Source organism: Lepisosteus platostomus, chromosome 18 (assembly GCF_059453375.1).
Source record: "Lepisosteus platostomus isolate fLepPlt1 chromosome 18, fLepPlt1.hap1, whole genome shotgun sequence".
Taxonomy (NCBI): Eukaryota; Metazoa; Chordata; class Actinopteri; order Semionotiformes; family Lepisosteidae; genus Lepisosteus; species Lepisosteus platostomus.
Genome location: NC_142628.1, coordinates 7,774,489 through 7,798,639, shown reverse-complemented (window position 1 = coordinate 7,798,639; position 24,151 = coordinate 7,774,489). Strand labels below are relative to the sequence as shown.

Below are 24,151 nucleotides of genomic sequence, written 5' to 3'. Positions count from 1 at the left end.
TCTGGTTTGCTGTGTGTTCTTTCTGTTCGCCTGCACTCTGTGGATGATGGTATCTTCTGTTGCTTCTGAAACCCATCTGAAAAGACTTTGGGGTGCCACATTTGGTGTTGTTGAGACTAACCTAATCCAGAATCAAATCCAGACCTGAGGTGCTTGTACTTTGTATGTTCTCCCTTTGTGTGTGTGGGTTTTCCCTGGGTGCTTCAGTTTCCTCAAGAAGACATACCGGTGGGTGAATTGGCTTGTGGGAAAACTGGACCTGGTGTGAGTGTGGGCGTCAGTGCGTCGGCCCTGCCTGCACCCACCCAGCGTGTACCCTGCCTTGTACTTGTTGCTTAGTGGGATAGTCTCTGGCATACCCCAACCCTTAATTGGAAGAAGCAGTTAGAAAATTGATGGAAATAAAGCAGTTAATGCAGAAACCAGAAGAGCTTCCATTTCTCTATTACACATCTTGAATAATCTCTCTCTGATCCTGCCTGTTATGTCTCGTGCAGCAAATCTGGAACTTTTAGGCTTGCCTGACTCATTGTTTTTTTTTTTGTGGACAGGTCCACTAATCTTGAGCGCTTCAGCTCAATTAGACCGAGCAACCACCACTGTTACGGTTATTACCGATAAACGTTTCATCAAAAACCCCCGCGCCCCTGAGGAAAGTCAGTCAGTCAGTCACTCGGTGCAGAAGCGTCTTCCTTGTGTGTTCCAGGGCTCTCTCAATGGTTGGCACAGCTGCAGGTAAATGTCAGAAAGCGACTGCGGCCCCAGCACACAGAAACCCCCAGATCGAAACGCTGACCCGCCTGGGTTTTCCCAGAGCACAGTTCGGTGGCGTCTCACTCCACCTTTTTGTTCTCGCGATTTCTGTGCGCTTATAATGTGTGAAAATGGTAAGTGTGCTAAGAACTGAGGTCTTGTGGTTTCCTGAAAGCTTCATACTGTTCTGATCTCAGATATTTCCTCTCACTGGCATGAGGCTATTATATTATATATTTTTTTACATTTTACTGTTATTATACTACCAAGTAAAAAAAAAACATAATGTTGGAATTCTATAGTGATGCACACAACACATTTTATTGCACCCATCAAGGTGCAGACAACAATTTGGAACATTGTGAATGTTTTCCTTTCTGAAATAATTTCATAATTATTTAATAATTATGTTTTACAGAATTTCTCTTTGAAATGCTCCCCTACCCTTAAGTAACTCTCTGCATCCAATTCCTTTATGCACATTTTAGGTCTTGGATTTCCGAGATCCATTTGTTAGGTTTTAGTGTGCATCATTTTATCACGGTGTGTTTGAAAATAGTATTTGATGTGTTGTAAAGCTATGAAAAGACCAGAATTTGCAGGATAAGCAAAGCCTTAAATTATAAATTCATCCAGTTACATTCATGCTCTCCATTTTATGGAAGGTTTTATATTTAAAATGTTCTCCCTCAAAATCACTATTCTTACAGTATGTAAAGTGATAATCAAATAACCCATCTTGCAGTATGCCACAAATCACTTATTGCACACAAAAAAATGGTTAATTATTCAAGTAACATCTGTCTTCGCATACGTGATGAATTTAATTTCAATAGTGACTCTCAGCCAACATTCAAGAGCTCTGAGTTTGTCTCATACTATTTAAAGAGGAGATGCAAGGAAGTCTAATCCAATGTTTTGATTTTAGTACTCACTGTACATTCTAAGAGGTGCAGAAATGGAGTTCTTTAGGGACTAAAGTGACTTCAAATATACACTTTCTGTTGCAGCAGATTTTTGTTCAACTTTGGTTTAGCTTTAGTCTGCCAGATGTCAACTGAATTTCTGTGTATTTTTTCTATTGTGAGACTGTTCTAAAGCCCAAAGTATTTTGTGTCAAAATGTGATTACACTTTTCGTTTTTAAATGAATGACATAGTGTGAACTAATCGGGAAAGTTAATCACCCTGATGGGCCATGGCTTATATATGACAGTCTACGAGATATAAGACTGATTGACTCCCAGCAGTGTATTAAAGTAGTATGGAGCAATTCAAATAATGAAACCTTAAGTTGATGGGAAGTATTATGGTCTAGAAATAGAGCTGCTCAGAATTAGTATAAATGGCAGCATCACTCCAAGATCATGTCTGCTTTACATTCAAAGAGGCAATTTGCGTTGTGATCATGATAGTTATGATCAAAATAAGAATTTCTAACATCTGAAGAAGTCTTCATTTAGTTAGCTTACAGTCTTTTGCTTGATTTTGACGAAGATATGTATTCTGTGAACAACTTTTCTTTCAGTTGCAAAACTTGTACTATTTGTCTTTTTTGTGAAGCCAGCAGTCCCAGCGCAGGTGTATATAATCTGGAAAATCAGCCAGTGGAGCACAAAAATAAACGATAACCAGCTCAAATGTCCAAGGGAAGTCAGTCAAATCATGTGGGGTGATCGGACAAAAAAACGAATTTCTGAAATTACTGTAATAACTGTATTTGAGAGATTTTAATTCCATTCTCCAAAGCTAAAAAAACAGATGAGGACATATTTGTCATCCTGTTAAGTACAGAAATTCTTTATTCCCCATCTTGGATCCTGGAAAGATACATTTATGAGTGTCATCGGTCACTATGTTCTCATATTACACTTTACATAGATCTTCAAGGAAGATCCTCAGCAGAAATAAAATGGCTCATTCCATGATAAATGAAAAGGTGACGAATGAAATATGCAAGTACATTCTGTCAGTACTTTTTTAATTGCATAAAGTGATAGTCTGTATATCGCAAAATACAGTGATAGTCTGTATTTTCTAAAATCACAATCTCGTAGACGAAGAGAAAAATCAGTAAATGATTAGTCTTTATTTAAAATGCCATGACTGCGTCAGTTTTTGTATGCATTATACAGTTATTTCTTCAAACATCTGTCTGTAAGATAAGAAGAAACCCAAAAGTGTTCCATCTATGAAGTGAAAGTTAACTATCTTTGGAATCTCTGAGCTTTGGAATTTCTTCTAAGTGTGGTGCACAGCTGAGCATATTTCCTAATATTTAGAGGAATCTCTTGGCGCGTGTTGGAGCCATCTGTAGTCATGGAAAGATGTGTTGGAGATTTGCTGCTGTGGCCTTTGTGTATTTCCACATTTGTTTCTAGAATTGTTGCGATGGATCAAGATTACAACATTCCCCCTGGGTTAACTGGCTGCTGTTCTGCACAAGCCAGACATGTCCATGGGCCCTAAAACTCTGTCAGAGATACAAACGATCATATTTTTTTTTATTTTGAAGTAACACACGTTTGTCATAGTAGTACTCTCAACCTATCGTCTGTTGTCCTTAAGTTTTGTTTGTAAGAAAGCACATTTAAGTGAACTTGTAATTGAACATGTAAGTTAAATTATGCTTCTGTCTTTCTGTTTGGAGATCTTTATTCACAGTTGTTCCATCATAATTCACCTAATTAATTTTATTTCAGAATTGTTAGCTTTTTATAGAAAAATATGTATTCACGCCATTAAATATGCTTTAGCTTTTTATATTAGCTTCCTGTTGAAAGAACAAACAATCCTGAAAAAAGACTATTTAAAGGAGTTTTATTATTATAGAATAACTAGAAATAAACATGTCCAGAGAGAATTGGTAAATCATATCTAATACTTATCCTCGATGGTATCAGTAAAAGGTTAACAATATCATTTTATTCAGGGAGTTTGAAGTGCTGAGTCAAAGGCTGCAGGTACGTACTGTTCTATGTCTCTCATCATCAGGTTCGATAATTCTGTGCTGTGCGCAGTTCACTGACAGCCTCCTCAGCTCACTGTGTTCCCAGGCATCCTGTAGCATGACTAAGACCAAAAAAATCGCAGGAGTGCTCATTCACCAAGCTGACATGATTCCCAAAAAGAAAGCAGATGATGTTCCTTTCGGAATTGGCAGATCAACACTTTTCTCCCCCCTCTTTTTCTTCCTCTTTATACAAAGCTGTGTCCCAGAAGATGCCTCCTGCAAAGTCCTCGATTTTCCAGGGAGAGAGAGAGCGGCTGTGAATTTGTTTAAAGTGGCACTTTGCATGTTGGTGACAAAAGGCCGTTTGTGAATGGGGGACCGTTCACAGCTGTTGCCTGCCATTTGCATCGCGGCCACTCTTGCTCAAGGAGCTGTCAGCATTGGGGACGTTGCTCATCTGCTGCTTCAGCAGAAAGGACTCTATTTTCACAACTACACGCTGCGTTTCCACTGACGTGTGGCAGCAGAGAAAACACACACTCTCCACGACGTGTCACCCAATGAGTTCAACAGATCGTGACAATGTAAGCACACAGGAGAATGCACAAAAATAGCTAGAATGATGATTAGGCGCAGTAATAATCTTGAGTGTCCTGGTGAAATAAAGATGGGACAGGTGAAAATGTCATAAGCACCTGTAGTCTTTGGAAGGCTTGCAGTCTGCTGTTGGTGACAGGTTTCTTTTTACGAATGCAAGGAACTCATTTGTACAGAAAAGGATGGCCCTTTAATTGTGAATGCTCAACATTTTTGAGAATGCAAGGAGGTGTCAACTAAATGCGCTTATAATTAAAGCTCGCCAGTTCTCAGGGTTACTGAGTGATTGTCAGCTGATGCTGTTTCAGGAAGTGGTTTAGGGCCAGTGTTTACAGTACTTTGAAGTGGTCTACGGCCAGTCAACATCCAGCACGAAAAACAAAGCAGTCTGCTCCAGTGCTACAGCAGAGGAGCCTCTCTTGGTGGCCTCAGACAAAGGGCTAGACTCAACCACTTTAATTGGGTTTTTCATGCGTGGGTGCAAATTCTGGGCTAGTGTAGAGACAGAGGTTTCCCACCTGGTTTGCTTTCTTATTGATTACGCTGGTGTCTCCACGTTCGCTGTGACAGGTATATTAATCACTGCCACTAATTCACTTCTGAAACAATCTGAAAAAACGCGTTTATCTCGGGCTGAAAAACACGTTTTGAAATATAAGTTACATGGGGGTGACCAAGGATGGACTGCAATGTCCAGCTATGGACCACGGAGTATTGAGGTAAAGTGAAGGAAAATGGACTAGGCTCCCAGTTGTGTAGAAATTTTCCTTTGTTTTATTGTGTAATTATTCTCATCATTGTTACTAGAGCAGCGTCATTACCAACACGTTTCAGTTCATAGTGGCGCAATTCCTCCCAGTAAAGGCTTCTTTCAGAAGGAGATTACATCCAGAGATGAGAAAATATGAGGAATGTGCTCAACGGAATTATATTTGAATGTCAAATGAGGCAAGACTGCCAAACACACTCCAGCTTTGTTTCAGCATTTATGACAGGTTTGTGTGGTAAATTGTGCTCTTGTGCTGTGTTTTGTCTCAGTTGACTGTGGTAGCATTCCCAGTGTAATTTATAAAAATCCAAGAGCTGGAGGGTATTTCATTTTTCCTGACAGTAAGTGACTGTTGCAGTCAGTCCTTTAAAAACCCTGCAGCTTTAATCCACCCCCCTGGTATTGAACATTTGCAAAGATATCAAAGAAGCCGGCACTGGCTTCAGATTGGTTTCATTCTACAAAATGCTATGCATGAATTTCCAGCGAGTTTCTAAAAGAAACTGCCAGTCGGCTTTGCATTTTTAAAAAATGTTTCTCTTGGAGGTAAGAAAAAAAATTCCATCATCTTCTTACACTGCAGCGTTTACAGATAAGGCTAAGCTCGTAGCGGCCCAGTTAAAATACATTTGATTTCAAGTAATACAGCATCCCTGTTTAATTTTGTGGGGGATTGTGTCTTTAGAATATCAGGACAGAAAAAAACAGGGCTGTTGTTTCCTCTTAAATCTGCATGTAGGCCAAACAAAGGCGACGTGATTGAAGTCATTCTTCATGTTGTGTGCACCTGCTTTCCAAGGAATATGTCAGGGGTTTGTTCCTGCAAACAGTGACTGATGATAAGAGCCTTTAGCACATTTTGAGAGGAATCATCGGACGTATCCCAGCTGGCGATAGTAAATGATATATTTAACATCAAGGAGTGCCCAGGGGAAACCACAGGTTTAGTGAGGTGTGAATTTAATCAGAAAGGCCTTTTTTCTGACAAGTACCATATTATCCAGAGACTCCTCCTAATTGATGCATTCTTCCAAGGCCTATAGATTTTAGTTTACCATTCAAAGGCAGTTTCTTTCACCCTAGTGGAATGCAAACTTCATTTAAACATATTCAACTACATGCATGGTGCCAACTCTTCTCTTTTTTGTGAATGTAATATATCTGAGATGATTCATTTTACAGGTGTTATTATATATGTAAATAAAGGTGCTGTATTATATGTACAGTGGCTGGCATGGTGGTGCTGTCTTGCAGTTCCTGGGGTGCTGTCTGTGGGGAGTTTGCATGTTCTTCTTCATGTTCACATAGAATTCTTCCAGGAGCTGTGGTTTTCTCATTCAGTGCAAAGTCATACAGGTAGGTTAATTGGCCTCTGGGAAATGTGGTCCTGGTGTGAGTTTGTTTGTATCCGCCTGTCTCCTGCAGTGGGCTGATGTCCTGTCCAGGGTGTACCCCTACTTTGCCCCCGTTGCTTGTCTGGATAGACTCCAGCTCCCCCGCAACCCTGCTTTGGATAGAGTGGTTAGAAACTGGATGGCTGTATAATAGTTGTTGGCTTATTGCTGGAGTCATAAAGACACACATTTCCCCCTGACGTAGACTTTTTGTTTACATTGTTCGTGAGTTTTAACTCCTTACAGGTCGCGAGGTTGGAGGAACCACACCGGACTCGTGTACTTGAGGTGGGAAGGCCTGGCAGTGCGTCTGGAAAGCCTGGCTGCAGTTGAATCTCTGTTGTTAGTCACAGTCCCCTCCTCCTTCTGCCCACAGGTGTCTGTGGGGCTGCAGCACGAAAAGGTCTTTTAGATCACTTTGGGCCGGTTGTCTCCCGCTGCGGTGTTTCGCAGTGCCGTGTTCTCCTGTCCTGGCCATGGAGGCACTGCACTGCTGGTGCTGTCAAATGATCTCTGGCTTTTTGGGTTGCCTACGAATGGAATATCTAACAAAAAGGAGGATATATTTGGTCCAGAAGATGAGAGGGACAATATGGCTCTTCTCTGTTAGAAACACTACGACTCAGGCTGAAGTGATGACTCTACAAGTATTTGCCCGTCCTTTGATATCACCTCAGATCTGCTTACTCTGATTGACCGCGTGACGTTTTCCGCACTGAAGTCACTGAAGATGCGTGAAGAGACATCGTGCTTGGAGACCTCGACTCAGTGTGCCGTTTACTCTTCAAGCGTCAAAGCGGACTAGTCTGCCTAGTTGCTTCTCAGTTTGCCGGTGTGTTTTTCCAGAACAGTATCCAGCGCAGTGCCACGCGTGTTTTAAGGCTTTTACCAATGGGCTTGTTAAGTAATTCTGGTTGGGCTGTCAGTTTGAATCCCGTATCCTCGCTGCAGCAGCTAGTGCGATCAGAGGGTTGCGAATGCATGAACAGACCTCCCCCCTCTCCAGTGCGGCGGAGCTCCCTCTGAGCCACTGCGGACATCACAGACATCCCTGCGTCAAGCCAGCTCCTCATTGTTCCGCTTCTGGCTGCGGCTGGTCTCGTGTGTCCTATTGGCAAAGCCGTTACCGAAGGAGATGAGCCTGACTGAAGCCCCTTCACTGACAAAGGCTAGTTAGACAGAGCGTGTTAATTTGTTTCTTTTGAACGAAGCCCAGGTGGTTTACCAAGCACTTCTTCTGAGCCTGTTTGCTTGTAGAGTCTGTTGCGGTTATCCCCCAAGCTCTTGTACTGTACACTTGTGTCCTGAATGCACATCAGCAGCCGTGATTCTTCTCATTGTAGTTTGTTGGTGGATTTTCTGACTGTTTTACTTTTTGTCTCGATCGCCGTACTCTTGTCATTTTATTAAACGTGTGGCTAAATATCCAAAGTTAGATCTGTGTCATCTGGCCATTTGACTTTTCTGGAAAATCAGTTCGAAACGTTCACTTTCATATTGGCTTGGATATGTTAATAAATTCTCAAATCAATGTCCGTTCACGGAAGAAGCATTTGTGCGAATAATTTGCTAAACAGGACTCGGGTTTGGCTGCAGTTAATAACAACAAGGCCTTCAAAATGAAAGAACGTGTTGCTTTTTCCAAATACTGGTTCAATAGGGAGGAACTTTCTGTCAAAACGCATAACATGACAACGATAGACTGGAATTGTCAACTGAGGGGGAAGAAATTCCTGCAGCTCCACTCCACAGGCTGGAGTGCCACAGCTGAGCATTTAGGAATGAGTTCCCTGGCTAGGGTGAGTAGCTGCTCATTCTTTTGAAATAACTCGAGAAAGTCATTTTCCTCTCATGGTGTCAGTGACTGAAGAATGGCAGGCATGCTTGGCTGTAGCTCTTGGCTCCTGAAACCCAGGGTTTGAGGACAGCAGACCTGGTGACTGGTTTCAGTTGTGTTCTTGTTTTCCGCTTCTGGTCACAAGCTTTCAGCATGAGTGCTTGTAGTCTGGAAATACAGCTTTCTTGGTCTAGTTAAAGGAGTTGTTTAAGCTGCCTAATCAATTTCTAGAGAGGCATCTCTCTTGTTCTTCCAGTTTTAACAAGTATAATAGTAGATTAGCTACTTTCCCCAAAGCACAAATGCCCTGATGCATTTACAGTAAAACCTTTTTAAAAGAGTAGACAAGTCAGAGCAGCACCATAGTGTTTTTAGTTTACATAACCTCGCTATAATTTTTCCTTTTTTATCCCACATGCACAAGTACATTAAAGGATTTTAAGCTTTTAAGCTCTGAACGTGAAGGGGCTGATGTTTGAAAATTTTATCTTGAAAATATACTGTAAAGCCAACCAGATGAATTATATTCGTGTTCTAAACTGTGTTAACTAACTGTACAGCAAACATTTTTTGCAGTCTTTGATATTGATTTTGTGACTTGATTATAGTACCTGTTATAGTACAGTTCATATTATAAGGGATTTGTTTCTGTGAGAAAGAATCGGTACAGACATTCCTCTGGGTGATGCTGTTTCAGAAGCTGTCCTAATGATGGATAGTTTCTTGTTTTCGAAGTGCGTGCTGTCATCATTGACTTCTGGAACGCATAATCTAGTTTATCAGTCTCTGAGGTCACCATGTTGGATCCAGTCTGAAAGTCATAGTACTGCTGTAGCCAAATTAAAGTTACTTTCACATGTGCTGTGGGCCAGTCTGGACATTAGTGAAGAGACACACATCAGCTGCCATTAGGGCTATATTGTAAAGTGGAGAGCAGAATTTTTCAATTAAAAAATAAAGCAGCATAAAACAAGAGACATAAAGGCATCCTGTTTTTCCTGTGGGGCATGTCATTGTGGATTTTACCAGTGTCACTACACACTGGCATCAAAATAGCAGTTACAAAATGATATGTAAGTTTGGCACGTTGTGTGACATGATCTGTTTGTTATACTAGCTCCACAGTTAGGCAACGTGGGTACTAATGATTAAATAAATCCAAAATTTGTGTATTCAGAAGTATCTGTGTGCCAGGCTTTCCTGTCAGTTTGTAAGATAATGAGAAAGGGTTCTTTTTGTGTGTGGTAGGCTCTTGACAAATGCATATCATTGACATATAAAACAAGTTTAATTTAAAGTGCGTTGCAATGTGACCCATCCCTTGATAGCATTGATTTTTCCTCCGGAACAAACATGCATTAAGAGGGGAAGAAGAGCATCTGTTCCATTTGGCCACTTTGAATGTCAAGCCCGTCGGAGTTAGCACACTCATTGCGTTAGCCATAATGCAAGAGCTCTAACACATACACAAAATAACAAGATTAGCAGTCAGTGTTCAGGTGTTTTTTTATTTCTTTGTTTGCATGCGTCCTTGTGTTTTATAGATCAAGAAGTTTTAGCCTTAAGTTTCTGGCCAGAGCAGTCAGGGATGCAAACATACCCACTTGCAAAACACACACAATAAATGCGCATTCTGTCACAGCCTGCAATGGCATTGGATGGCTCACTGTTCTTAGCTTTGTACCTGCGAGGCCTGAAGGGGTGTTTGTTCTTTTACACCAGATGCTGACAGGTTTTGGTGGTTATGTTGGTTCTGCTCCCTGATCTGCAGTTGCTGACTGCCCTTTAACAATACATCCCTCTCACTGCCCCTGCTAACAGATCCATTCCTGCCTGGCCGCTGCAGGCAAGGAGTGAGCCGACCTTCTCTGACTCACAGCCTCTACTTGTTCTCCTGCAGCTCTACAGTGCCAGTTAAAACTTGTCCTTTCTCAGCTTGCAGGAGTGCTACAGGCGCCGTGTGGTATTGGTGTGTTCACTCGGGCTGCAGTTCATTCCCAAGATGCTTTCAGGCGAGAGGTCAGAGTTCAGACAGACTTGGCTCTTACTCCAATAGTGAGAACTTGTGAGGCAATGCTGCTGTGTTAGGGCAGTTAATAGCAAAGGGACCCATATCCTTTAATGAAATGCGCAGTGTATTCATGCTGGGAAGTGTTTCAACAAACAGGCGAAGGTGGTTATAAACTTTCCTTTTCCACTGTCATTGTAACAATGTAGTTTTCATGGCTTGAAGGTTGATGAAGATGTCACGTCTTTGAAGAGCTATGACGCAGTTACTGCTGTCTTTGTGTTCTGTACCCTAAGTAAGAAAAGTATAGAAGTGTATTAGCTACTACACAGAGTTACTTAAGCAATTATGAAAACTGTGTTTTTGAATAAAATTGTGCATTTTGAAACTCTCAAAATGCTTCCAGCTCTAATTTTGACTTAAAAACAGAGGCATATTTAATTTGCTGCATTTCGTTTTCATGGAATCTGACACATTAGTGGAACAGAAAAATCACAGTAATTAACAGAGGGCAGGTTCAGCAAGCGGAGATGCTATTCCTGGAATGTGCTGTCTCCAGGTTGACTTCTGCTCGGGATCGTACCTGGTAAACATGGTGAATGACATGATTTTCAGGTGTGGTATGTAAGCACACTGGAATGTTTGTGGTGGACCCGTGATGGATGAGTCAGATTTGTGTCTGTATCAGTGTTTGGTACTGAGATAGGTGATTGTATTTTTTGGTAAGGAACTTGAAGTTGACTGATGGAGCTAATTGCTTCAAGAGTGCACTGCAGAAGAAACGAAGTAATGAAGTGGCGCATGTGTCATGATATTGTTTTCATTTTGTACTATGGTTGTACCCACATTTGACATGTTGTTGCATGCTTTTACTTGACTTCACAGCACTAGGGTGCAGGAACACTTTGATTGTACCACAGTAGAAGTTTGTTTATACATGGTCCTGTATAGTAAATCCATTTGAACACGCAATAAAAACTCTAGAAAGGCATTTCAAAAGCAAGGTAATGTGGAACAAGCTGCCCAGATGTGTTGTTTATGATGAAACAGAATAGAATATATGCAGTGTGTCGATATTGTTGCTTAGCAGAGATCTGTAAATCTGTACACAACAGACAAACAACACCTCAGAGACGCACAGAGGCGGCTCTGAAACCCTGCCCTCCTTACATCTCTTGCCTTGATTGCCAAGTTTCCTTGGAGGCCTGCAAAGTGGTGATTCCATTTATCCAGAAATGTACACAAAATGTCATCTATGTCACACAAAAGCTACTGAAAAGAGACGTCCGCTTCATCCTTGCTTAAAATATATTTTTTTTAATGCAAGAATGGCAACAGCAAATGAGCGCTTTACAGTTTGTCCAGGCTTGTTTCCTCAACTGCATTCAAATCAAGCTAGTTCTGTCTCCTGGTGTAGGAAGGAGACAGAAGGATTCCTATTGTTCTGCATATTCTTCTAGGGCAAATGGGGAAAAAAAAAACACAACTAAACCACCATATGTTGAGATGTTGTTTAAGAGTCATCGGATCTGTTTTTCTTTTGTGTCCACGCTAACATTCTCATCCTGTGACTTGCATATGTCTTACCACGTGACTCCTAACACAAAGAAGCCTCTGTATTTTGCTATGTCTTACCAGATATTTGGTTTAACCACCAAAAAGCCCAAAGCAATACTACCCATGTTACATCTAAAACCAGAGCTGAACTGATAAAGGAGCAAGTAATAGGTTTATTCCATGCTGAAAAGAGAAGAAAGAAAACACAACATTTCGGCCTTGGCACCTGAACTGAAAAATGCTTTAATGAAGGTTTGACTAAGCCTAAGAGCCAATCTTCTTTAGAAATGGTATTAATTTCATAGTTCTGTGATACTTGGGTATGCAAAGCTCTTTCTATCTCTCTTGTCTTCGGCAAGTTTCCTTTCTACCTTATGGTCATTTTATTGACTGCACGACAAAAGGAATTGACTCATTTTTTTAGCCTTTCATCATCGTGGCTCATCATCAGTCACAAATAGTGAGCCAGCAATAGCAGATATTTAAGTAGATGAGAAGCTGCAACAGTTAGTATTTTAGAGTCATTCCTAAAAATGAATATACACTTTGCCAGTGTCATTTGCCTTTTTCTGCATTAGGGCCGTGTTAATTGTATTGGATTTTTGTTCGTCTTTTGCTTGTGATGTTCTGAAGCATATCAGATAACCCAGATTTTTTTTCCTTCATTACATATCGTTGACAAGGTAGATGGGTGTATTTGTTTAGGATTTGCTTTGAGGGCCGGGGTGTAGCTCTTGGCGTAAACTCCACACAAGCAGCAGTTCATTTTCAAAACAATGGACGAGGAGCCCCACAGCCCCGTTGTGCATGATTCTGGCAGAGTAGTGAGCACACAGAGCACCTCACTCTTCCAGAGCTGGCAGGCATGTATGTGAAGCTTAAAGAACTGCGTTTCAAACCCTCACCGGTTCTGATGCATGAACATTTCTCCAACCAGATTCCTTACAGTTTAGTTAACCTTCCATTTAATGCGGAGGTTAAAGCGCCATCAGAATACTGTAAATTGGACATTAATTGCTCAGCCAGTTGGGATGTTTATGACTCATTATTAATCTCCAGACTTCACTATCTCAAAATTGTTAACCAGCTGGAGCATTATATTCCTGCAACAATATTTTTATTAATGCAGTGAATTTCAGTTAAAGCATAAAGAATCCAACCTAATATAAAAATGCCAAATTAGGTATTGCTGGTTGGTGTGATTCAGGGATTAAAGTGTCTCTACTCTTTAGAATAAATATTCTTTATGAACCTCTACAAAAGCATCTCTTGGGGATATCTTTTAATGAAGCACATGGACATGATTTTTTTTTTGTTCACAGGTTAATGCAAATTCCAATTCCAGTAGAGATCAATTTTCCCAGATTTGGGACAGTTTTTAATCTCCCACACCTGTCAGGGCTGGCCTGTATTTTATGAACATGCAAATTTAAAGCTCCTTCACTCCTGAAATATGTCAAATGTGTGTAAGCCTGTAAATATAGTGACGCGCATTAGTTCTTAAGATGCTTTTGTCTTCCTGGTAAAAAAAAAAGATTGTGCAACAGGTGCTTAAAATATTTGTTAGTTCTTGGAAATTCCACAGATGATTGTCAGATGATCAGTTGACTGTCTGTTATGCTTACTGTCCATTTAAGAAGGAAGAAAAATGTTGGGGTGTTTTTGTAGTTCAGAAAAGTTCAAAAGTTAAATCTGGTTTCAGTGGCTGAACCCCCTTTGCTTGTGAGACCCTTCGTCGTGCTTTTTTGTTGTTGTCTTTGAAATTGAGGCAGTGTTACCGCCTTGTGATTAACTGTTGTTTTATTTGTTGTATAGCATTATGCCAGTTTATACAGGCTTCTAAAATCAGAGATGGGGCCGGACGGTGCTCAGCGAGTGCGGATGAAGGTAAACCCCCCCTTCTGATGGTCCTTCTGATGTCACATCTTCTCAATACCGCTTGTGCCCCTTTAACCTTTAACCTTTAACCTGACAGGCCCTTCTTTCACAGCACTCTCGTTTTGTTTCAAAGCTGACTCTTCTGCTGCGCCGGTGGAGGGAATCTCTGGGAGTCCTCTCTTACTGCCTTCTCCTCTAAACGCCTAATGAGAGAGAGAAAGTCTGTTCTTGCAAACAATGCTGTACCTCACATGTCCAGTGCTGCTACTGATGTTGCTTGGTCAATGTTGTTTCTTCCCCTCCACGACAAATGGTTACCAGCAGATTTTTCATGCGTGCGTCACCTGTGCTACCACTGTTGTCTTTTTACATATTTTTTTTTTTACTGTATTGCAATAAGGGCAGCCAGCTGCTTTAATGTTGCATACTGACATCTTCCATGTACGTGTAGGTGTTTGTGTTTAACAAAAGCATTATTTGTACTATGATCTGTGTTAGCAAGGCTTTAATTCTTTTATATTGGACGAATAAAGCAATAAATAACAGAGAATGCAGTATTAGCAAAAACATTGTCAAACTTCAGAGATGGACTCTAGGTTCGCCTTTGGAGCTAATCTCTGATATTACTAATCAGGTAACATAAATATGCAACATTAAAAGCAGCAGTGCCTTATGCAGCACACCTTTTGCCTTTCAAGACGACTGTGCCCATTGCCTTGTCTCCTGTGCAGGGCATCTTGTGCCTCAGTCTGTTTCTGAAAGGGTGTTCCCATTCGTGTGCTCATGCTCGTGCCCAGCCCGTTGGGCAGGAACTCTCTCATTGACCCCTCTCTCTTGTGCTTCCAGGTGAGAATTTTGAGCAGAGTCCGTTACGGAGAACGTTCAAGTCCAAAGTGCTGGCCCATTACCCCGAGAACGTGGAGTGGAGCCCATTTGACCAGGATGCTGTGGGAATGGTTAGTGTCCACAGGCCGGGACCCTGCGGCGGTTCCGTGCAGAGTGTAGGGGTCCCTAGGCTTCCTGACAGGGCTGCCTGATCTCTTGCCAGTCACACACGCTTCTGAAAACAGCGCTGCGCTTGTGACCACGGCTGTGTCGTATCAGCCACACTGCTGCGTGCCATCTTTCTGAAAGAGAGAGAGGTGACACCAGAAGAGCATGTAGGCATATAGTCTTGCCAAGGTAATCTAAAAAAATATTCACTTTGCTTTTTTTTAATTTCGGCCTGCAGTTGTCATTGGGATATTTCTCTTTCAACCTGTTTCCATGCTAAATGTTTAAATGATATCAGTCATGTTGGCAGACAAGGGGTTGGGGCGGGGTAACTACGTTATACGTGGAAACATCCTATTTACTTTTACAAAAGAACACGTTGTCCTTTGTTACCATCTGCATTTTTTTGTTTGTTGGTGTCGCTCTCAGTCTGCCAGTGCAGTATATATGGGTGCAGTTTATCGGAGAAAACATAACGGTTAATCAGACGTAAAACAAACTGGGAACACGGGAGGGGTGACGAACACGAGCAGACTGTTCGGCCCGTCTCGTCGCTCCAGCTGGCTGCTAGTCCCAGCGGTCAGGTCCGCCTGGAGCCTTGCCGGGCCCCCTTCACTTCGTGCCGGCTGGTGTACCCACGCGGTGGTGGGGTGCCGGAGTGAACGCCTAACGCCCGCCCTCTCTCCTCTTGTGTCGGAAGCTCTGCATGCCCAAGGGGCTGACGTTCAGGACGCAGGCGGACAGCCGGGAGCCGCTGTTCCACTCCTTCATCATCACCCGGGAGGACGGCTCCCGCACCTACGGCTTCACTCTGACCTTCTACGAGGAGGTGACCAGCAAGCAGATCTGCAGCGCCATGCAGACCCTGTACCACATGCACAACGCCGAGCAGTACGACATCCTGCACACCACCACCTCCTCCTCCTCCACCAACGGCAGGGACTGCGGGGGCAGCCAGGAGGAGCTCGGCGGCACCGCGCTGTCCAAGCTGCAGCGCTTCAACTCGTACGACATCAGCAGGGACACGCTGTACGTCTCCAAGTGCATCTGCCTGATCACGCCCATGGCCTTCATCCAGGCCTGCAGGAAGGTGCTGCAGCAGCTCCACCAGGCCGTGACGTCCCCCCAGCCCCCACCACTGCCCCTGGAGAGCTACATCTTCAACATCCTGTATGAGGTGCCCCTGCCGCCCTCCGGGAGGTCCCTGAAGTTCTCGGGGGTGTACGGCCCCATCGTGTGTCAGCGGCCCAGCCACAGCGAGCTGCCGCTCTTCGACTTCCCCGTCGGCGAGCTGTTCGAGCTCCTGGGCTTGGAGAACGTCATCCAGCTCTTCACCTGCGCCCTGCTGGAGATCCAGATCCTGCTGTACTCCCAGCGTAAGTTCCCTCCCTGGCGCTGTGAGTCGGCTGCTCTCGGCTCGTTCTCTGTGACAGTAAGTGACAGAGAAGGCGCGGTTCGTCAGCCAAAACAGCGCCGAACTTCTGTGACGGACCCTAGATTGTGGTTTCTGTGCTTATCTCCGACACCACTAGTCAAATAAAATAAATACAACAGCCTATCCACAGAGATGCAGCAGTGCCTTATGCAGAACACCTGCATAAGGTGTTTTTCCTTTAGAGACAGCGGTGCTGATCGCTCGTTTCCTGTGCAGGGTGTCTAGTCTGATTCTGAATGGGCGTTTCCACTCGTGCACTCGGGCTCATGCCTCATTGACTGCTCTCTCTTGCACGAGGACCTTCGTGACGGCTCTGACCTTGATGAAACCGTTGACTTTGTGTCGCTGCATTGCTCCAATTATGTCTCATGTAGAGATCATGACAGTCCTGCAGGGAAATATAATAAGATTGCTTACAGAGACTTCTCCATGTGCATCGTGCCCTGACACACAGAAGGTGTGGAGGACAGGTATCCCATAGGATTCTGTTTCATCGTTCTCTGCAATTGTAGACATTTTTCCCATTTAACGTAAATGCCTTCCAACAGTGAGCTGATTTTCAGTCTTCCAAGTCTTTTCAGTATCACTTCATAACAAGTGCCCTTAATTACAGTGAAATTATACATGAAGGAGCACATGGGTAGTGCAGATTATTCCCATGGTGTCTTGTATCCAGCATGAGGGGATGATGAAAGTGTGGTCAGTCTTTTTCCTGTTAGTAACACAATGCAAGGATATTATGTAAGGTTCCATAAACCTTTTAGATTGTTTAAAACAGTTTTACTTTTTTCTAAAACAGTAGGAGCTTGTTTTCCCCTATTTTATAAAGAGCATTGTGTTGATCTTGGTGGAGTAGAAAACACTTTATTGTGGCCTTGACGATTCAAGAGGTGTGATCCATTATTAAAACATATCGTTTCCGTGGTGCTAGACATTATCCTGTATGTTTTCCTATTTTAGTACTTTCTGTTGGCTTGTGCTCATTATAAAAAGATGCAAAACGTGGTACTGCCAATCCTAATTAAAAGTGTTCAAAAATATGATTTTGACCATTTTTTAACTAAAATGAAAGGCAGGTGAGAAGGATGACACAGGATGTCTTTGAGTCCTCTCTTCGCAGTGGGGAATTTAACCCTCTTAAGTCGAGCTTTTTATAGGCGCTGCAGCCTGACAGAGCCCTTATTGTCAAGCTGGTTGAGATCTAGATGGTATTTATAGGAGACAAATCCAGGTTAATTCCGGTGAATTTGAAGACCCAATAACTGCAGTCTGAAAACATGGAAGGGCAGCGGAATAGAACTGGTGAAGAAGCTTTGACCCAGAGCAGCAAAGAAAGAGGTTTTGAGATGAATATGTCATGAAGACTGGGTGAATGTCGTGACAAAAAGATGTAAACATCTCAGAAGTATTTTGAGAATTATTATGCATTAAAATCTTTCCATTATATAAAGTCATGCTTGTTCCTAACCTTAGGGTGAGTGAAAGCTGGGTTGTGCAGTGCCTATTGCAGAGTTCAGGCAGTTGGTCTCCTATAGTAGCATCAAGTAATCGTCAGATTGAAAGTGGCATGCTTGTCTGGGTGAATTCCGCTGTGGAAATTGAATAAACAACCCTACTGCTTTGTAAAACCGTCTCCTTGGGTGTTCAGAAACCACGTCTTGCATAGCTTTCTTATTCCCCCTGTCAATACACATCTCCTGACTGAAAAAGGCATGAAATACAGGCCAGGTTCAGGGCTTGGATAAGTATTATCTGTTTCCTGTCAGTGGCACAAATGTTTATTTTATGGCACAATTTACTGAAATTGATTTTAAATACAGTACTATAGTATTTGCTTATCAGTATTTTTCTAACACACCAAAAAAGCACAAAACATTAAACATAATTGTACTTGTACTTGTAATTGTAGAAATAGGCATTTGAGAATTTACTTTGAAGAGAACTGTCTTTTATGATCAATGACAACACCACTGCAACTTGAAAGAAATCAGAGTAATTTTTTTCTGCTTTCAGTTTGGGAATACTATTTTCTCACAAGTCTTAATTTTAGCTAAAAGTGTAAACTAAGCCTTTATTCGTGCTATATGTAAACAGAAGAAAGTAAAAAGCAGAATTAAATACTGAAGCTCTTATTAAGGCAGTTTAAAGTAAATCAGTCTACAGCAGCAGTTTGTAGCGAAAGTAGTCATTTATTTTCCTAATGCAGGAATGCAGGTGAATGTTTTGTGCCTACAGTATTTTTGGAAAATGTGATATTTATTGATAATTCTAATTTTAATTGGATAATCCAAGAGTATTCTTTATTCTGTGCATGTCTAGTAATTTTTTACATTTATTGTTCAGTTAGCACTTTAAAAATTATAGGGTCTTGCCTCTGATGATGTTAAAGAATTAAATAAAGAACAAAATGTGTCAGTGTTGGGTTCCAAGGAGATATTTATTCATTAGAATTACAATAAATGCCAAATTATTAGTGGAAAACAGCAAAGCCTGTCAGGTGCATTGCTGAGGTGTTGCTAAGCAACGAATCTCTGAAAAGGAGGATGTCAGTGATGCAGAGAAAATATGATTGGCTAGAAATTACATCATCGTTTTTTTTCTTCAGAAGTCTTAACACTGCAGATTTTTTTTTTGCAAAGCTTTCCCAAGAATTAAGCCAACTAAATCTGAAAGGAAAAGTACTGTAATGCCATTAGATGAAGTGTCGAACGATGCTAAAATAGCCACCCTTGGTGAGCGAAAAAAATTCAACTGGCGGTTGTCTAGAAATAGTACCGTAATTCTAGTCTCTCAGACAGATGAACCCAAGGTGATGGCTTTCAGATGATGGTTTTCTTGGTAACACTTTAAATATCAACTGCAATTAAGTAATTATGTGTCTTACGGATATATTACTCACCTCTTCACTTGACTATAATTGTAGTTCAAATGGTACCTTCATCTGTGTAGAAAGCCCTTCCAGAAAATATGCTGCACTGTGACAGGGGTGGATATTGTATTTACACCGTACTAGATTGAAAGAAATAGTTATCTCTTGGTCTCTGTTTCAAGTGATTTACCTTTGTCAATCACTTTTATCACTTGTTTCTCAGTCTTGACAAAAGAAAATGCCAGCCTGGAACCTGCTTCTGTTTGTTTGTAGTTTAAAAATGTATTTTTGAAAAGGCCTGTTTTCTTTTTTTCTCTGGGATGATGTGGCCAAGATGAATTTGCACTCCTGCCCCTGAGTCATCGCCCTTTTACTGGGTGATGAATTCATAACAGGAGAAGATCTGGGAAGAGCAGGAAGGGCAGGAAGAAAGGGTTTCTTTGTGTCATACAGATTGAAAAGAACATAGGCATCCTCATTCTTTTAACTGTGTAGTGAACTGTGATGAGCTAGGTAAGAGGACACTTGAAATAGAAAATAAAACTGTATCTTATATAATCTTCCATGGACATCTGAGCTGAAGTAGCAGTCGAATAATGCACATCACAAGCATTTGGAAAACAAAGAGGTCTTATTAATGTAAAATATTCAACCACAGAGCGCTGGCTTCTGTTTTGGAATCTGCATATCCATTCGATTCAGAAATGATGAAGCCGTGGGAAATAGCCTAGCTAGGCTATCTAGGAGCTTAGCTGGTTTGCTGTGTGTACATGTTACACAGGAAATAGTCTCAATTGTCTCTAAATGCTCCTGCAGGAATTTTAGAGCATTTTGCTCCCTGATGCACTGGCTGATTACATTGTCCTGATACTCAGGGATTGGTTTATCAGGTGCAGCTACAAATTACCACTGTGATTTGCAAGATGTTCTGTGTATTAACCCACCACAGTGCTATACAATTTGTTACAAAAAACCTTTTTTTCCCCATGTCTGGTTTATAATTGGGTTGCTTTAGTGCATTATAAGTAAGGAACATAAAGGAAGACTTTGATGTTTTGATGGGTAGATGTAGGATAGAAATCTAAATCATGTTAACTCTTTATTCTTATTCCTGCAGAAATCACAGCATCCAGCGTCCTCCAGTGTTGCTACCAAAATCTTGCTGGCTGTTGCATATTGATTCATAAAAGTGTTTCTTGTAGGGTGGTGTCATTTAAAAAAAAAAAACCTGAGAGGAACAGCAACCACTCTGACGGTTATTTACTGTTTTCTTCTGACTTGTGTTGAAGTGCCGAAGCGAAATTAGCTTCCGTCTTCGGCAGAACCAGAAAGTCCCTCTTCATGAACACGAGTGCCAGATTAAGCCGCGGGGGGTAGATTATGCTGTCTGTTTTGAGAATAGGTTATATCTTGGGAAATGGAGTATGCGGTATTTTAGGAATGGCTTTCTTTCATTGAGCGCCTCTTCCCTGGCGCTGTTGTTTCTCTGCGCGTGTGGGCAGCGGTGACGGTGTCGGGTGATGTCTTTCAGATTACCAGAGACTGATGACGGTGGCAGAGAGCATCACGGCCTTGATGTTCCCCTTCCAGTGGCAGCACGTGTACGTGCCCATCCTGCCCGCATCCCTGCTGCACTTCCTGGACGCGCCCGTGCCGTACCTGATGGGCCTGCACTCCAACGGGCAGGACGACCGCTCCAAGCTGGAGCTTCCTCAGGAGGTGAGGCGTCCCGTTGGCCCCCGCGTCGCCCGAATCGCGCTGTCGATTTCCGCCCCGAAGGAGCCGCTGTTCCCCGTCCTGCACGTTGTACACACAGTCGGTCCGCTCGTCCATTTTCTCTCTGCTTCTTCCAGTGCAGCGTCGCAGGGGAGCCAGTGCCTATCCCAGCAAGCAATGGGCACAAAGTAGGGTACACCCTGGATGGGACGCCAGTCCGTCACAGGGCTTCTAGCACAATGCTGACAGCCCCCATTTGCACATTATTATATTTATGATATAGAGCCGTTTGCCAGATTTGGTCTCGTAGATGTCGATTCATTATAGTTCAGACAGTCGCTTTAGTCTCAGAGGGAGCTGTGACATGCAGGCGCTTTGATTTAAAGGTCTGAAGTATTTTGTCACATCGTCGTACCCGGAGGAAACCCACGTGAACATGGGGAGAACATACAAGCTACCCTCAGACTGCACCCCTGGTCTGTAATTGAACCCAGGGCCCCAGCACTGCCAGGCAGCAATGCTGGCCACTGCGCCACTGTGTCACCCCCTGAACACCCAGTCGAGTGTCTTAAAATATGACAGATCCCGGCAGTAGTCTGTAGTTCTGATCAGTATTAACAGCAGAATTATTGCTGCTGTTTTCTTTTTAAAAATGCCAGGATCCTCAGTGGACTGTTAAAGAGGATTATAAAAACGCTAGTCTACCATATCCACAGGAGTCCTAACCCTGAAGAGGAGATTAGACAGTTTATATAATTATCCTGATTGTTCTGGGAGTTTCTTTCTCCTTCTCTGTTTAAGTGAATGTTTGTCTTTCTTATTTTGCACTGCGTAGGCTGGGTAAAACTACTGTCGTACATCTCTGTTGCGTTTAGCAAAGGCCTATAAGTCTGATAGCAAATAATTTTTAATCTGTTTATCATCTGTTCAGTGTCTCTGCTTTGCATCTATCCTTTCTATGTATTTGCAATGCCGTTGTCTTACGCTACACATGTGATCAGTAAAAGTAAAACTAACATCCAGGTGGGGCTGCACATTGGTGGTGGTGGAGGGGAGTCCCCATTACCTGTAAAGTGCTTTGAGTGGAGTGTCCAGAAAAGCGCTATATAAGTGTAAGCAATTATTAATTAATTATGACCATGTGCTGAAGTTTAGAGTAGATATACTGAAGATGAGAAATTGTTTTCACTTGCCTGACATTGGCATATGATTCTCCCAAGTTTGATTTTGATTTTTAAATTCCTCAAAATATTATACTTGAATGCTTATTTTCCAAAGTAATCTGCCTGAATGGGAGCAGTCCATATTGTATGGCACTCCTATCTGAACCATTAGATCCATCCTGTCTTGGGAGCATGTGACGAAATCTTGGAAGTTCTCAACAGTGCTAGAAATGTAGTGCTCCATGGTTCTGGGTTGTCAATCACTGATCTATAGGATGAATTCTGAGATCTAGGCAAAGGTTTGTACCAGATCCCTACCATTCCAGGTACCCTCTGTCCAGGGGACAGCAATTCCTTGTTTGCCTATGACTCTAACCTGCCTTGCTCCTTAATCAGGCCTGCCTGCTTTCTATAATGAGCTGGATCCCACATAAAAGGGACAAGTTTGACAATTGAATGGGCATACAAGTTCTCAATTTCATTCTGTGATTGGTTTTATAATGTAACTTAACTGGGATGAATCTGCAACCCTCTCATAAGCAATATTTAGTCTTATTAAGGCCACATTTTCCAGGACAAGGGTCAGTGGAGGTAACTTGCTGGAACAGCAGAAGTGATTCATGAAACCTCAGCCTTCACTGTCCAAATTGCCCCGCGCAGAAACCTTTATTTTTATATGTGTTTGCGACATACTGTTCCAAAAGCAAGCTCTTTGAGATGATGTCTGTAGTTAGAAATATATTTTTATAGATATAAAAAGCTCATTACAGAGAGAAAATCTCAGAAATTCACATTTTGGGAGGGATTTTCTACATTTTACAGCAAAAGTGAAAAGTTAGGATTTGTGTTTAAAATCGCATATCAGGGTGGAACTCATTTCTTTGACAATCCATCCTGGTGCAATTTCAGCTTTAGGGTTTTTCACCTCTCTGTTATCTCCATGGATCAAGAACAGTAATTTGTTTTGGCCTTCTGGCAGAAAATTTTAGTGAAATGCTGACAGCCCCCATCTGTGTGTTATTATATTTATGACATAGAGCTGTTTGCCAGATTTGGTCTCACAGATGTCGGTTTGTTACAGTTCTGATAGTCACTCTTGTGTCAGAGTGAGCTCTGATATGCAGGCAGGTTGATTAAATGGCCTGAAGTATTTTGTCTTTCTTTCGGCTCCATCAAACTAAATGCTGGACTGTTATCCTTAATATTGTAATGAGGCCACCTTACTTATTGTGCTTATTGTATACCTTATTGTGTTGTACTGGGATTTTAGATTTTTGTACTGATATGTACATAATAATAACAATAATTTGAGCATAAGGAAAGAAAAATTGAGAGAATTGTATGTACCTTTCCTCTGTGTGTTGCAGTGTGGCGACACCTACTGGGCAGAACTGGTTTTCAGATGTGTTTCGAGCGCGAGGCTCTTTATTTTTGGTATTTGTTTGCAAACAATAGTAACTTAGTTTCTGTTGTATAAGTATATTTTTATTATTCACTTTGCAAGCTTCCACAGGCAGAAGTCAGTAAAGAGAAGGAATGTGTTGTGTTGTGGAATGTGTTGTGATCTGGCATGCGACATGATGGAGATATTGTACAAAAAACCTTTGTAGTAACGTTGAAATTGCAGCGCTGTGATTGTGGGACGTCAGTTGTCAACATCTCCAGCATAATATCGTCTTGCTCCTTTATTTCAGGCCAACCTGTGTTTCGTGGACATTGATAACCACTTCATAGAGCTGCCCGAAGACCTGCCCCAGTTCCCTAACAAGCTGGAGTTCATCCAGGAGGTGTCGGAGGTGCTGATGACGTTCGGGATCCCTCCGGAGGGCAGCCTGCACTGCAGCGAGAGCGTGTCCAAGCTGAAGGGCTTCCGGGCCTGCGACGTGGCCTCCGACAAGCGCAACGGCAACCTGGCGGGCTCGCCGCTGAACTCCTACCACCTCCTGAAGGAGAACGAGACCATCGCCCGCCTGCAGGCCCTGGTCAAGAGGACAGGGGTCAGCCTGGAGAAGGTGGGTGTCTGGGGGGCTGCTTGCAGAGCTCTGCGTCTTGACCCCAGTCAAGCTCAGGGTGGTCTAGAGTGGAGCAGAACCTTCTGCTTTCCAGCCAGAGTCGAATTGCGAACCTAGTTCTCCACATAAATTTCAACATAAATCTCCCAGCAAACAAAGGGGCCTCCAGCAGGACCTGAGATTTTGAGTTTGCAGCTGACATGTGGATTCAGGTTTTG

At 42.4% G+C, this 24,151-nt stretch overlaps 1 protein-coding gene across 5 annotated transcripts in view; it reads left to right on the top strand.

Annotated features, from left to right (window-relative positions):
- Positions 1-24,151, top strand: part of dennd5a (DENN/MADD domain containing 5A) — a 58,163-nt gene that overhangs the window by 8,033 nt on the left and 25,979 nt on the right. For 3 of the 5 annotated variants that reach the window (XM_088611972.1, XM_088611968.1, XM_088611970.1), the window contains exons 2-6: positions 13,683-13,754; positions 14,592-14,701; positions 15,439-16,114; positions 20,574-20,761; positions 23,616-23,933. In XM_088611972.1, the coding sequence (XP_088468098.1) occupies positions 13,683-13,754; positions 14,592-14,701; positions 15,439-16,114; positions 20,574-20,761; positions 23,616-23,933 (1,364 nt within the window). The remainder of the gene's footprint in view (positions 1-13,682; positions 13,755-14,591; positions 14,702-15,438; positions 16,115-20,573; positions 20,762-23,615; positions 23,934-24,151) is intronic. The other 2 variants (XM_088611969.1, XM_088611973.1) reach the window with 1 other exon arrangement.